Source organism: Muntiacus reevesi, chromosome 4 (genome assembly GCF_963930625.1).
Source record: "Muntiacus reevesi chromosome 4, mMunRee1.1, whole genome shotgun sequence".
Taxonomy (NCBI): domain Eukaryota; kingdom Metazoa; phylum Chordata; class Mammalia; order Artiodactyla; family Cervidae; genus Muntiacus; species Muntiacus reevesi.
In genome coordinates, this window is record NC_089252.1 from 95,316,011 (window position 1) to 95,331,782 (window position 15,772).

Here is a 15,772-nt window from a genome sequence, read left to right on the forward strand (position 1 = left end):
CCACCAAGTCAGTTAAACTCCCTTCAGTTTTGAGAGCTTGCTGAAGGACTTTCTGAAAAAAGTCCTTGAGATAATTCTGTGGTTCTCAATCAGGGTTGATTTTTATCTACTAGTGGACATTGGGCAATATCTGGAGACATAACTGGTTGTTACAGATGGGTTTGGGGAGTATTACTGGCATCTAGTTAAGAGCAGCCAGGGATGTTGTCAAGCGTCCAACAGCATGGCTCCCAGAGGAGAGGGAGGACTCATGATCAGACGTCATGGCTGAAGTCACAGTTGCAAACCCCATGGAAATGACGCGGGTTAGCTATCAGAACATACTTCTCTGGAGAGTCGAATTTTCCATCAAGTAGTGTGTGGGATCCTAGGAACCTAGCAAGGTCAAAGATTTTCAAGAATAAACTAAAAATAGAAGGGTTTCAAAGTTGTCTCAAGAGACTATGAATTTGCAAACCAACAAGCAGTGTCACTCAGTCTTTTTTTGGAGCCGAGAGGGGAAGTTGTTAATGTGCCCAGTGTGTTCCATAGACATTCTGCATGTAACTTTGGTGGAGGCTACCACCTTTGGATAGAAAGTCATCAATGAGGATGAGAATTTCTAAGAAAACAAGGTTACTCCAACACTCCAACATGTTCTTATTTGGGCTATATAAACTGATAGCACTCACAGTATAGAGATAGACAGATAGATGGATGGATAGATAGATAGAGGTAGATCCAGAGATATATAGATACAGATTCCTTTGCATTTTATGTTTCAAACAAACAGCACACACCTCATTCATGGTAGAATCTGCATAGGTGTAATGGTTCACCTCTATTTAAGAATTGGTTTCAGAACTGAATATTTAGGAGTTTTGGACAGGAGGTACTTTTATAAATGCATAGTTAATCCTAGTGAGCATTTTATCTTGGAAATAGGAGACCAGTTTCTGACTAGAAACCGAGACAGTGGTACAGAAACTGTTCCATGACTTATGTATAGGTCTGAAGCAGGGTTTCCCAGCCTTTGCACCATTGACGTTTGGGACCAGATACTTCTTTGTTGTTCTGGACATCATAGGATGTTTGAACGCATCCTTAGCTTCTACCCAGTAGATGCCAGTGTCATATGCTCTTAGTTGTGTTAACAATGTCTTCAGACATTGGCATATGTCCCCTGGGAGAAATTTTATCTTCCTCTTGTGGTTCAGGGAGTTTCTTACAGCAGAACTTTCCATATTTTCATGGGCATTAAGTAGGCATACTAAATTATTATGTTGTAGAGATCACTAGATTTTCACAGTTATTTTCCCACCAGTTGTTTTTTTAACCTATCAGAAGAAACCATGATCAGCTTTTGCAGATGTATAGTGTTAACCTGGCTTTTCAGTACATGAACTCACAGGGAAAAAAGTTTCTAAAGTTTTACCCCTTCATACCTCTCTTTTTTCACTTTTCAAATCTTTTCTGCTTTAATAGATGGTAGTTCTATGTATTTACCAAATTCACACCCCCATGCCACACAGACACACGTATTTATGATCAAAATGGTAAACAGAACTCCAAGATCTGTGGGACAGAGAACATTTTAGATGATCCATCTCCTGGCCCTAGAAAGAAAATCAATCTCAATTTTTCTTCTTCAAAAAGGTCACTAATGATGGCAATAAACTACTAGTAGTGACTCCAAGTCTTTGAGACCAGAGAAGAAATCTATCAGTAGAGGAAAGGCAAACAAAATGAATCCAAGACACTGTCATCAGCCTCAGAAGTTTTATGGTAGGACCCAAACTTTAATGAAATATTGGATTCTTCTCACAATGTTTAAACTTTATTGAATGAAAGAGCAGAAATTTTTATAAAAAGAAAGGCACACATTGGAGTTCAATGTAGATGAGACCTTGGTTCTCCATAAGACAAACGGGTGCCACTTTCCAGAAATAATTGGAGCCTTAAATTACTAATGGGCTAACTATGTCTAAAGCTCTTTGAAATTAGAAATGGAGTTTTGCCTTTAACCCAATTATAATCTTACCAGTCATTCTGGGAAACCTCAAGTTCTCTGAATAAATGGGTTTCTCCACCTCCTAATCCCCAACTGATGACCAGTGGTCTTATGTACTGATGTGGCATGTAAAAGTGGCCATCTGCAGTAGGCCAGATGGATTTTACCAGCAGTGGAGGAAGAATAACAAGAGGCCCACGTTTACTGAGCAGCTTCTTTGAGTGAAGCTTTGGGCCTGGTGCTTTGTAAGCATTATTGCTAATCCTCATATAATCCTTGCAGAATGGTCCATATTGTATCCGTTAGGCAGGTATGAAAACTCAGCTCCAAGCAGGCTAAAATGTACAGCATCATACAATCAGTAATTCTTGGATCCAGACCCAACTGATTCCCAGGTTTAATGTTTTCCCTCTCTTTCTCTGGAAGGGTTTTCTGAACTTCTATAAATACTCATTTTGATTTGTGACACCTACAAAAATAGACTCTTACCCTAGTAGAAATCAGTTTAGCTTTCTTCTACTTTTTAAAAGTCATTGAGGCTGAGTCTTTGGGGTATGAATTTTTGAATAGGTCCTTTTAACACCTTGGTTCCTTTTGAATGGTTTCAAAAGAACTCAGTAATTGAGTTTTGTCACCCAACACTTTCAGACCAGAGCTCTGAAAAAAGTTGTATTTCCCCTGGACATTTACAGTATGCTAGAACAGTGTGAATTAATACATCTGTAGGGAGATATCTGCTGAACTAAAAAAAGTAGATCTTTGTGGATGCGGCCTAATACAATTATTTGGGTATTAACTACCTCAGTAGGGAGGCTTCTGATGGCTAGCCTGTAGAGAGTTTACAGGAGAGTGGCAATGATTTAATTCTATCAGGTTAAATCTTCAGTTAAAATCTCAGGCTTGATGTTGGTTTTGTAATCCTGAATACCCTCTACTTTGAGAGCACTTTTCCAAATGAAAGGGAACTAGAACAATCAAACTCAAACCTAGACACATTATTTTGGAACAGTGTAAGTCTAGGATTTTTGTTTGATTCATTGGTTTTTTGGTTTGTTGTTTGTTTTGGGGGTATGTTTTATTTGCCTTTTTGTTTTTTGTTTGTTGTTTTGGGGTGGTTGATCATTTTTGCTTTTTGATGTTTCTAGCCAGAATGGAGATAGACAATACCTGGCCTGGATAGAACTCATTCTCGTCCATTACATTTCTTTTTAGTCTACTTGCAGTCTATGTGTCTATATTTTTTTTCCACCTGGCAAAAGTGTTGATCTAAGGTGACACCTTTGGGGAGGAAAAAAGCATTCTGTGACCCTAATAGTATATGGCAGTCTCAGTGGCTATGAGCCAAGATTTCAGTGTTAGTCTTGCCTGTGCAGAGCCAGGATTCTACTCCTTGCTGTTATCTTACATCACGTTCTCAGATAACCTTCCTCTTAGTTGTCCCGTGTGCAGTATTTAGTCCTATAACTATGAATTAAATATTAAACCACAAGTGTGCTTAGCCGGTTTTGGCGTGAATAGACACAGAAGATAGGAGCAAGCAATTGTTACTTATTTGAGCCTGACCAATGTAAGCATTGTGTAGAGTGTTTGCTTCATCCATAAAAATTCTTGTGAGATAAGTAATTCTAGCCTCTATTAGATACTATTCATTCATGCATGCATTTGTATGTTCCCTAAGTATTTGAGTGTTTTCTATAAACTAGGCACTGCTCTGAGCACTAGGGAGATAACAGTGAACAGAACAGACAGAAATCCTTGAGCACATCAAGTTTACATTCTAGTGGGGAGGGGGAATAACCTATAAATCACAAACAAAAGAAGTGAAATATATATTGTGAAGGGACGTGAGTGGTGCCATGGATAAAAATAAAGAAGAGAGAAAATAGCTTGAAAGAGGAGATAGGAACTAATTTTTAAGGTCAGAGTTATCCTGTAAAAGGTGACAATTGAGCAGAGATCTGGGAAAATACAAAAGTTAGCTATGTGGATACTCAGGAGAAGAATGTTACAGGAGAATGGTATTTCAGGTGAAGACCTAGAGACAGGAGTATGCCAGGTATATCTTGACAATTGCAAGGTGAATGTGGCTGAAATAAAGGGTGGTAGGATATGAAATTGAGATGAAATTGATGGAGGGGAACATGAAAGTTCATCATGGCAGAGGGAGAGAAAAAGACCACTAGAGGAATTTTTGCTTACATTTGCTGAAAGTAACTGGGGAAAAGAGTTGAGTAGAAATGTGAATTTGTTTAAAAGAATGAGCCTGGCTTTTGAATTTAGGGGAAGCTACAGGAGGAACAAAGATAGAAGCAGGGAGAACATTAAAAGCCATTGAAGTAACTCCGATGAGAGTGTTCAGTGGAAGTCATGAAAAGTGGTAGGATTCTGACATTTTAAAGGTAATGCTGAAGGATTTGGTCCAAGTTTAGATGTGGGAAACGAGAGAAAGAAAGGAATTGGAATGACTCCAGACAAAGTTTGTGCACTGACTAAGTGGATGAATAGTTCCCCTTGATTGAAATGGAGAAGATAATCCGAAGATCAGGACAACTGTTTCGGACATGTTAGGTTTAAGTTGCTTACTCGCCATCATTTCATACCTGGATAAGCATCTCACATAAGATCACAAATGGAGAGAGAGAGAGATAGTAGTCAAACTAGATCTGATTGATTCCAAAACCAAGTTCTTACACGTGCTTCTGCCCCAATTCTGGGGTTTCCATTTGAATAAATCTCAGAGTAGTGCAGGAATAATTTAAATTCACAGAAAACCATCAAACAAAATTTTAGCCACTTCTATACCCACTCTTCCGTGTTGTGAGCCACTTACATTTTAGCTGGGTTTTATTTATTCTCATCTCATCCTTTCATAGTGGTACTCTTGAGTCTTTTCTTTACCAAAGGGTAAGCAGGAGGAAGAGATAAGGAAAGCCACAAAGGGCTTGACTAGTGCCTATTGATAGTAATCTGGTTTTATCAGAAACTCCCAGAAGAGCATTGCAAAGTTGAAGGGTGAGCGTCTCTTTCAGTAATGGTTAAGATGACCTTTTTCCTCTCACTGAGATATATTTCTCTGATTACAAACTCAGATGTGAGGTATGCACATTTCAGTTCTGGGGTGGCATTAATATCCACCCAAAGCAAATTCAATACATAAACTACCTACCTCTCCAGCTGTAAGTTTTTCAATGTAAGAACTTGACATACTGGCAGATAAAGATGTTCCTTTCACATGAAGCTGATGGAGGAAGGATCAGACAGGCAGAGAAAGCAAGACTGGAAGAAACAATTAAATGAACCATAACCTAGTATTTTTTAAATGACTGAATAATACTTAGACTAACTGTTTGGGAGGGGAAAGAAGTTCAAGGCTGAACATTGGTTGGGTGTCTGAAAATCCAAATATAGCCTGTCTGGATTTCTTTTCTATGGAGGCATTCCCAAAGGTACCTTAAGTTCCCATGACTGTCCCTGGTTGCCTGGGACAGTAGTGTTAATGAGTGGGTCTCTTCAGGTACTATCATCTAGCAGAATGACATCTCCAGATAGCCTTGAATGCTTCAGCCTGGCCCTTTAGTTACAACCCACCTGCAGAGTATCAAGAAACTTGGGTCCGTGTTCCCACCAGACATAACTTTTCTATCACTCAGGCTCTTCTGCACCCACCTTTGGAACAACTGAGAATAAAAGATCCTAGAACAAAAACCTCACCCATTACCCTCCCCATCTTCCAGTCTGCCTTCACAAATACTTCTGTGGTTAGAGTATGGGTCCTGGTAGCGTCTTCACCCCTTTCCTGAAAAGTGGCAATGTCATTATTTTGCTCAAGTCAGATTACAAAAAAAAAAAAATCATCACATCTAACCTTGCAAGGGAAAGAAGCATTACAAAAATCAGCACTGTGCTTGGGAATGGGGAGCTAGGGGTAACAGAGCCTGATAACATAATATGCCTCAAATCCCTGAAGGCGCTATTGGATGTGGCCACACTAGAAGTCATCATGTATGGCTTTTGCAGATTTTCTTGGTTTTTGTTTCTGTCTTGAAAGGGAGAAAAACTGTAATGTTTATACTCCTGCAGAATAAGAAGATCCCAAATTTGAGTTTCACAAGTTCCATAGCTAACTTCATATGCTGCTGTATTTGATGTGAAAATGTTTTTCCATCCTCTGATACGAAGTTGTTATATTATGAGGCTGCAGGATGCAGCTGGAGAGCGTGGTACCTCATAATTTTTGGAAGTGATAGAAGGGGGGGTCATGAACATCTCTCACTGCCTCCCCTTCTTTTCTTGGCCCTGCATGTCCCTTGTGAGGCGATTGCGGGGCCACCTACTTGGATATAGTATTGACAGGCGCCTTCAAGTGTGCTCTAAGCGCTGACGTGTGAATCTTAGTTCCCTTTCTTCCGTAGCCTTAGACCTTTGTAGCACTGCACAGGCTGGGGTTTGGGGGCTCACGGGGGAGGAAGGATGGCCCCGTGCCCCATCCGGCTGCAACGACTGTGACTCCTGAATCTGCTTTCTTCTGTGCTGCTCCCTGCCAGTCTCATGCTTCCGCAGCTCCTTTTCATGGTAATAAGTGCCATGGTGGTCCTGGACATGAACGGCCATCAGGCAGGCCTGTCAACACTGGCTTTACGCCCTGAAGTCACAGCCCTTGTTTCCTGGCCAAGCTTTCTCTCCTTCCTCCTCCGTCATTTTGGTTCCCTGATGCCCCTGTTCAGAGCCATTCTTGTATTCTGAGAAGCCCTATAAAAATTTCCCTAAACATGTTCACCTCACCAATGAGAAGATATGGTTTCTGACAAAAGATTCTTAGCATTCCCACCACTGGGAACTGAGCAGGGGAGTGACTGAATATGGTTATCACTAATGTGGATTCTGTGTTTCAGGATATTGACAGAAATAACATGACAAAAAAAAAAAAAAAAAAGACAAAAGGAGTTCTTAAGATAGTAAATGTGAACAGGAAATGAAGGAGTAGAGATGTGGCTTTCAGTCGTGATGCCTTTCTTTCTCTTACTTGTCTGTCTGTCTTCTGTGGTTAGAAGAGCCTGTATTAATGAATGATAGTCTATGAGAGTGAAAAAGGCACTGCAGAGGAGAAGGAATCATCAACATTTATATCTGCTCTGGGGCTCTCTCTGTGACCTTTAGAAAGGAAAGTACTTCCCCCATTCACAAGAGGAAGATTTTTTCAGACTTGTTCACCCAGCAGTGCCTGTATTAGAATGTTAACTTTAGACTCCATAAGTGAACATATATTTTAAAAAAATATTCACCTTTTAAACTGCGTGTTAGGAGATATTTTTAAAGAGTCTACCAAATACAAGTATTATCAGTGGAAACAGTGAATGTGTCGATTTTTACACTGTCCAGCAAAACACCAAGAGCTCTGTATACTTTGTCATACATGGTTGTAAGGCAGCCTTGTTGCATATGTATGGTGTTGTTATCCTCATTTTGTTTTCCCCATTTTACAGAGAACACATCTGAGCTGAGACAGGTTGGGTAACTTGCCCCAGATGGCACCATGATAAAATGGCAGACTGCACTCCACGCTAGGTCTGTCTGACTACAAAACCTGTGTCTCGAAGGGCTGAAATTTAGAGCAAGGTGAAGACAAGTGCCATTCCTCAGTAGTGAGCTGAGGAGTCCCGATTCATGCACAGCCACCTCTTGGAGTTTGTTCTTAACTGGTGTCTTAGAACAAGAGGTAGTGAAACCCATGCTTGTTCATATTTGTGTTGGTAACCCTTTAAAGCCAGAGGTGCAGAATCTATTCTTGCCTTGGGTAGCCCCCAGCCCATTCTGCTAGTGCCATGTGGGCATGACCGAGTTGGAGTGGAAAGAATTAGGATGTCTGGTTAGCTATGGGTCCCAAGCAGCATGCGAAACATCAGAAGCTATTCACAAATCCCCAGTGCAGTTGGCACCACGTCGTGTTTGGTGCTGGGTCCAAGAGCTCCCACATCCATCTATTCCTTCTTTCTAGTGTGACTGTGAGCACGGCGTGTCTCCTCTTCCATTGTGTGAATTTGTAAAAACAAATACGTAGACTGAATAATCTCTGAGATGACCTCTAGGTCAAATATTTGAGAGCTTAGTCCTTGGTGAATCAGCAGGCCAAAATTTACAACCTGTCACCTTCCATTCCTGACCATGCAAAGGGCCATTCAGCAGTGAACAGAGAGGAAAACTCAGCATATGACCTCAGGCCAAATGCAAGGGGTGAATCAACCTTAAAAAATGGCCACCAGAAAACCAGAGTGTGGCTCTGACCAAAGGGAAATGTGGCTATTTATCTTTACGTGATAGTGTACATAGTGGTATGCTCACTTTTCATAGCATCTTTCTTCCCGGAGTGCTAAAAAGGTTGTATTAAAATCAGAAACATGTTGCATAGCCATCCTCTTCCTGGGATACTAATGAGTCGGAGATCTCTAAAATAGTCTTAGGAAGCATTTATTTGAAGTCCCAGTTTTCTGTTGTCACCATGGATAAGCAGAGGTGAACAAACAGCCTGTCGTCTTAACCAGGTCTTCTCTTCAGTCTGATTTAAGGAAGAAAATGGACATTCTGGAAACACACCTTCCGTATTTAGAGGCTAACTCTGCTGTTTCCTGGCTCTGTGACCCTGGGCAAGTGATGTCACCTCTTTAATCCTCGGTTTCCTTATTTGTTAAGAGGAATCCTAATAGTACCTGAGCCACGGGGTTGCTGTAGAGATTAAATTGGAGAAGCCAGTATCTTTGAGCTCATGGTCTGACTCATATAAGAGGTCAATAAAAGTTAGCTGATGTGATTGCTAATAGTCCTGCTCCAACTCTTTGAATCTAAATAGCTGTGCCAAATCAGATGGATCAGATTCCAGGTGGTTCTTTCTTGAAACCATTAGGAAAATATAACATTTGGGTCATAGTCTATTTCTGTGATGGCTGTAGCCTTCATGTGTTCATTCATTCCTGTAAGTATTTTCTCAGCGACTACAGTGTGGAAAGCAGTAATAAACATACGTGGATTGCAGTTACTGTCTTGTTCCCGTGTTACAAAGCCCACATGGCTTTCCAGGTCTTACACTGAGTGGTTTTGAAACCTTGATCCCTAAGTCTGTATCTCTCCTCTCACATTCTTTTTTATTTTTTCTGGTAAACAATGGGTATAGGTTGGAATCCTTTGCTTTTCATGATAGTAAGATGCTCATGCAATATTCACTTCATTTATCACCATAATTGGCAAAGGCAGTTCTGAACCGTAGGCATATGCATTGCCTGCTTTCTGATATCATATTTTCCAGATGAGATCTGACTGTGTTTTTTAAACAAAATCAGAATGAGAGTAGAATAAATAAGAGCTTATTGTTATGAAAGGACACATTTCATTTTTTAGATTAAATGATTTAGATGATTTTTTCATATTTTATAGAATCACTAGGGAAAGGCCTTGAATAATAATTAGTAAAGTCTCCTGTCTCATAACTGAACTCTGCCCACCAGTCTCAGAATGATGGTTTTCTCTCTGTCAAAATTGCTTAGATCATTAGAGTCTTGGCTTAGCTTAGTAGATTCTAGCATATGACCTTTTTCTCTTGGCTTTTCAGTTCTTATTTCTAACCTGCTGTCAGGTTAGAAACCTGCTGTCCAGTCCTCTGCTTGGAAATATGGACTCCTTGATCAATATCCTCCTAGATATATTTTACATAAACAGAATTTTGTATATACAGATCACTTGAAGATAAGAATCACTCAGACATACTCCACTGTGTCCAGACACTCTGTTGGAGCTGTCCTCCTGGACCATCCATTAACCCTTATGTATCAAGCATCAGCTACACCTCGAGTAGTTCTGGTCCACACCCCATTCACTGCATTACCTCCTCTGAACCCCCAGCATCATCCAGCCTCATCAAGAAGCTTCCTTCTGGCCAGATATTGTGTGCATCTGACCTCCACCCTCCCCTTCTTATTCCTTCTTGGCTCCTTGTGGTGTCCTTACCAGTTCTGTGTGGTTCCCCATCTTCCTTCAGATGTCCAGGTTCTCACCAGCCTCAGCAATGCTAGGGATTTCATTCTGTCTGGATCTTCAGCCCTTGTCATCCAGGCAGACACACCAGGTTGTTTGCTGGCTGCTGGGTAATTGAGAGACCCAGCTCCTCAACATAAGTGAAAGGACCAACGCAGGGCATCCCTAACGCCAGGAACAGCACACCAGGAAGAGTGAGATACAAATCCACACCACATTCAGAGCTTCTAGAGAGAGAGAGCCAGTTCCATTTCCACCATGTGTGTTGAAATGCACAGATTTCAAACTCTTGGACCTTCATCTAAAAAATTAAGACAACCTCTCAACAAAGCTCCACGTTAAACATTCCCTTTGAATGACCTCACAGAAACAAAAGCCAAGGCATTAGAGATACTGACCTTGGTGTTTCTATGTAACAAGCAGAGATTACTTTGAGAGTGTTGCTCAAAGTTGGAGGAAAAACCATTCTCTTAAATATGTTGGGTTGTTTCTCCAGAGGAAAAAAGTCAGGGTCCACCTGGCAAACTAGAAAGCTATTTGGCTGCAAATATAAAGAATTAAATATTCCCCAGAGCAGGACACTTCATATATGTAGCCAAAAAATAATATGTACTAGGTGGCTCACTAAATTTAACTATTATTTCTGCAACGCATGTTGACACAAAAATCAGTGCCTGGGAAAGGACTGGAAATAATCAGAAATTTCCCTCAGAATAGAAGAGCTAAAACATGTGTTTATTTGGTTATCAAGATGATAACTTCTTTATGAAATCATAATAGACCTATTAATAAGCCTGCTAGCTAGGAAAATTTCCACAAGCAGCTGCTTTTTGTCACTGGTAATTTAGAAAACATGAAAGGTGTTTTCTATCACATTAGATACCTTAAGAATTTCTTTATCACTTTTAGATCTGAATTTTAGGCAAATAATACATATGGTAAGTCATACTGAAGTGTTGCATCCTTTTCTCCAAATCAGTTTTGTTCATGTCCCCAAATAAGAAAACCACTCTTAGAAATGGGTGGGATGCAGCTAATCCAGGTATTTAAAAGATTTTTAAGGTGTTATATTTCAAATCAACTTCCTCCATCTTTATTTCTTGGGCAGTAGATGTTGGTTGCACCAGTGGCACCTCTCAGATGAATTATTATCAGTGATGCTGTTGATTTTCATTGTGCTGTTATGTTCCCCAAAGACATCTAGCCACTTATATTGGAGTCATATAGGAAGAGATGTATACACATAAAGCATTTTGGTTATGCCATTTTGAAAACACCATTTGTCTTCAATAATAGTACCTATCTCTGTGGTTTATTGGAAGGATTAAATGAGATAATGTATATAAAGTCTTTGAGTAGTGCCTTGCACCTAATGAATGGGAGAAAGCTGTGCCTTTGCTAATTCTGCCTCTGTAGATTGCTCCCTAATGTTAGGTTACCTCTTCCAGTGACCACTAAATGGATTTGTTTTATTTGTTCATTCAACACTTATTTGAGCACCTGCTAAGTTCTAAGAATTCTGCAAAGTGTTGGAAGTATAAGCCCATAGTGATAAACAAAGCTTCTGTAACCCCTGACCTCATGGAACTTAGACCAGTAGGTTACTAAATCTCCATTTCCACCAACTCTCTTCCTCCCCTCCGTATTAAGGGACAACTTATCTGAACTGTTTGTATATTGAAATGATCCTTCAGGGTCAAACTTGCTTTCAATTGATGCTTGTTCATTTGATTAATAAGACAGTTATGTCTGTTTCTTCACCCTAATCAAACACATTACCACCCATGAACCCATATCCTCTCAATTCAGCCCATCTCCTAGAAAATAATATATTCTTGACCGCCCGTGCTGTTTTTCCCATCTCTGTCCACATCATCACTCTAATCCAATTGCCCAAAGCAGAAAACCTGGAGGCCTTCCTGACCCTGCCCTCACCCATCCACCCCACAGCTGATCCATTGGGGAACTGTCATTTGTAGTTCAAAAACAGTTTTAAATTCACCAGCTTCCTTCACCCCCCCAACTTTGCACCCTCATCAATGCCACCATCACCTCTTGCTTGGACAACGGCATTAGCTTCCTAACAAGTTTTCTTGTTTTCACTAATGCTGAATTTCTACCCATTGTCTACTCGGTAGTAAAAATAGAATTTTGAAGTGAAAATTAGACTGTGTCTTACCCTAACTTAAAACCCCTCAGTGATTTTCCATCTTGTGGAGAATAAAATATATTATTATGACCTATTAGTTCGACATGGTCTGGCCCTCAGGAATGCCTCAGGGATGACTCTTGCAGTCACTTCAGCCCCTTTTCTTCAGAATACTCATGTCAGTTAGCAAATATGTATTTGTTTTTGTTGTCACTTGATTAATGCTGGTCTCCCTCACTGGTCTCTAAACTCCACAAGGGCAGGGATTATATCACTTTTATTTATCACTGTATTCTCAACACTTTGCATAATCCTTAAAACTTAGTAGGTGCTTAATAAATGTCTGCTCATTAAACAAATGAACGCACCTCAAACTCTTAAACTGCGCCTGTAATTTTGGTGGAAGTAACATTTTTAAATATTAATAATAGGGATTATCTGTGCATAAGTCATTAGACCATTGGTTTATAGGGAAACTTCTTGGAGATTCATTATAAAAGTCTTCTAGAATTGTAGCCCAGGGTCTTCATATATATCAAAGCACTAAAAGTTGAAAGATGGATGTTTTTGTTTTGATGTAGATATTTAAATTGGACTCCTTCCTTCCTCACTGTATACTCCTTCCAGAATGACTACTCAAAATCATAATACTCACAAAATAAGAGCTCAAAAGAAAAAAAAAAAAAAAAAAACCTTTCCATCTCCTAAAGTAAAAAGTTAGACCCAAATATATTAATATACATATTTTATATTTCTCCAACAGCTACTTTGGAATTTTTATAATAGTCTATATTTACTAAAAAAAAAAAACATGTCTGGCACATATATGAATGGGATCACTTAGAGCTTGCTTGGTAATGGTGTTTCAATTTATATTAGGCTACATGTTTTACATGGTGCTATTTATCTATTAGACATGAAAGGACACTTTGGCCATTTAAGTTAATGAAATCACAAAGTTAGCAGGAGAAACTAGAAACATTGAATAGAAAGAAATGACACTTGAAATCTATTTTTGTTGCATTTTCACATTTTGCTCTTCATTCTTAAACTCATTTCCCTCTGAAATGTAAGGACATTGTATTGGGAAATAATGTGTCTTGAAAACCGGAGCCAGCAAGCTTATGATCCAAGTGGTAATGACTTCTGTAATCGCTAATGAGGCAATGGACGTTGAATATCTCAGTGTACTCATTGGGGCCAGCCTCTTGCCTGTTCTACAAGAAGCTGTCATGTCACATTTTTGTCCCGACTCCATGAGCACTTTGATTCCTAAACCTTTCTGAGAAACCTACTCTGAAATCAAAGTCAAGTTTCTTAGATGTGGTCAGACAAGGTCACATTAAAACAGTTCAGTGAACCTGCAGATCAAAGTTGAAAGGTAATGCCTCCCTCCCAAACTTGGCACAGACCCACCTGCTAACTTACCTTTCAGTTTCTAACATGCCTTTTTCACCTCCTTTCCAATGGACTGGGAAAATGAGAGCTTATCCTCTGAAAAATGGTAGAAGAGTTTCCTTAAATCAATTCATTAGGAAATTGAACACAGCTGTATTTTGGAAATGCACCTTTATCCAAAAGAGTGGATCACGAGGTATTTTGTTGAAGAAATATCTTGATCAGAGACTGCATGAAGTGAGATGTCCAAAATAAATCCTTACTAATTCATAGTAGGACTTCTTTAAATCATAATTTCATGGTAATTTTAGGTTCATGAGCTTATTTTTGGCCTATATTACCAGGATTTACCCTCACTCTTGAGTGACCCAAAATACTAGACAGGATTCCCACTGTCCACATTTTTTTCTCCACTGCCATGTTCCTTCCATGTTGAGCCTTGTGATATTATCCAAAATGGCACTGCAGAGGGGGAGGGAATGGTGACTCTTGTTAGGCATGATCTTAACATCTCACTACCTAGGTTTTTATCAAGTTTCTTGTGATTAAAAAAAAACAACTTTGCCATTGCTTTATATTTCAGTGTTCTGTCTCTTGTGGTCGAGGGCATAAACAACGAAATGTTTACTGCATGGCAAAAGATGGAAGCCATTTAGAAAGTGATTACTGTAAACACCTTGCTAAGCCAAATGGGCACAGAAAGTGCCGAGGAGGAAGATGCCCCAAGTGGAAGGCTGGCGCCTGGAGTCAGGTGAGCAACGCTTCTCCTCTAACGATTTCTTCCTTACCTCTGGCCATGTGGCTGACACCAGCGTGTTGGCTCATTCCCCTGCACAATTTCGGTTCTTTAGAGGGGAGTGTGGAGACAGGGAAGGAAACAGCCTTCTGTCAGAATGGTCGCTAGCTATGGGACCTTGGGCAAGTGGCTTCATCCCTTGGTGCTTTGGATAATATATATGCTAGGACAGTTGTGGGGATTAATTCTAAGTGGTGATAGACATCAACTGTGTAGGACAGAGTAGTCCCTCAATGCTTTGCTGATGGCCTTTCTATTGTTATTCCACATTTAGAAAACCACTAATTCAGATTCCAGTAAGGTTGACTATGGTTACCTGGCAGGAACTGAGTTTAAATTTACCTTTGAGGTTCTTAAAGAAAGAGCTGTCAATATGAAGTCTTAAAGAATACTTCTCTGTCTGTTAGATTGTATACAGTAGAGGTGAGGGATAGATGGGGAAGTTTTCTGTCATTTCCTAGCTCTGTGACCTTGGGCAATTTGTGTGACCTTGCTGACCTGACTTCATATAGCTCTTATGAGGATTTATTACAGTAATGAATGCCACATACTTAGTTCAGTAGTCTTAACTCTAATAATCTCTCAAGAGTAATATTTTGTTTGAATGAGTGATGTATGTGTATATCCAGTGGGAAAGTGGGGGGAAGTACCCAAGAAACTGATTACAGTTAGAGTCCACTAATTCTACACATTTGCTAAATTCAGTAGATTTCCCTATTGAATTCAAGAGGGAACTTGAGAAGCTTCTATTTATACATTAACAGTTGATGGGTGAACAGATCACTCATATCTGGCCCTTAGAGTATATCTTGTTACTCCTCACTTATACATTTCCTCAGCTTAGTTGAAGGTGCTTACTTATAAGAGGTAAGGCCCAATGTCTTTTCACATATTCTGTATGTAGTATGCTCTTTCTCTCCATTAATTTGATGCAGTGAGGTTTTGCTGAGCTCGTGGTTCTCCTGTGTAGTAGAGATGTATGTACATACTCTGGAGAATCAATAGGAAACCAGGTTCAAGGTTGGCAGCCTGTAGAAATGATTCTTTCAGAGCCTGGATCTTGATTCCTAACACCCCAAAGAAGCTTTGTACAGCTGTGTTAACATGAGAGGGAGTTGAGAATCCTCCATTTCAGCATGAATGATAGGAAATTCCTCTAGAAACATGAATTTTTCTTAAATGCTCTGGGCTGCTGTCATTGTCCCCCACATCTCACAGTCATATTCCCCTTCACACGGAAATAAAATGTGGCCTGCATCGTATCCCAGCAGAATAGCCTCAGAGTGCTTTTATCATATCATGTTTTGTTTTTTATTTTTATTTTAACAGTCAAAGCGTCTGTGCCCAGCCAAAGCTAGTTCCTCTTCTGGCTTCTTTAAGGGATCAGGTTTCTAGGCAGTATTTTGTGCTGCTCATC

The 15,772-nt window shown here is 39.9% G+C and overlaps 1 protein-coding gene across 3 annotated transcripts in view; it reads left to right on the forward strand.

Annotated features, from left to right (window-relative positions):
* ADAMTS9 (ADAM metallopeptidase with thrombospondin type 1 motif 9) overlaps positions 1-15,772 on the forward strand; it is a 162,476-nt gene that overhangs the window by 106,155 nt on the left and 40,549 nt on the right. For 2 of the 3 annotated variants that reach the window (XM_065933342.1, XM_065933344.1), the window contains one exon: positions 14,143-14,310. The exons of the other annotated variant lie outside the window; for it this stretch is intronic. In XM_065933342.1, coding sequence (XP_065789414.1) covers positions 14,143-14,310 — 168 coding nt within the window. The remainder of the gene's footprint in view (positions 1-14,142; positions 14,311-15,772) is intronic. 3 annotated transcript variants of the gene reach the window in all.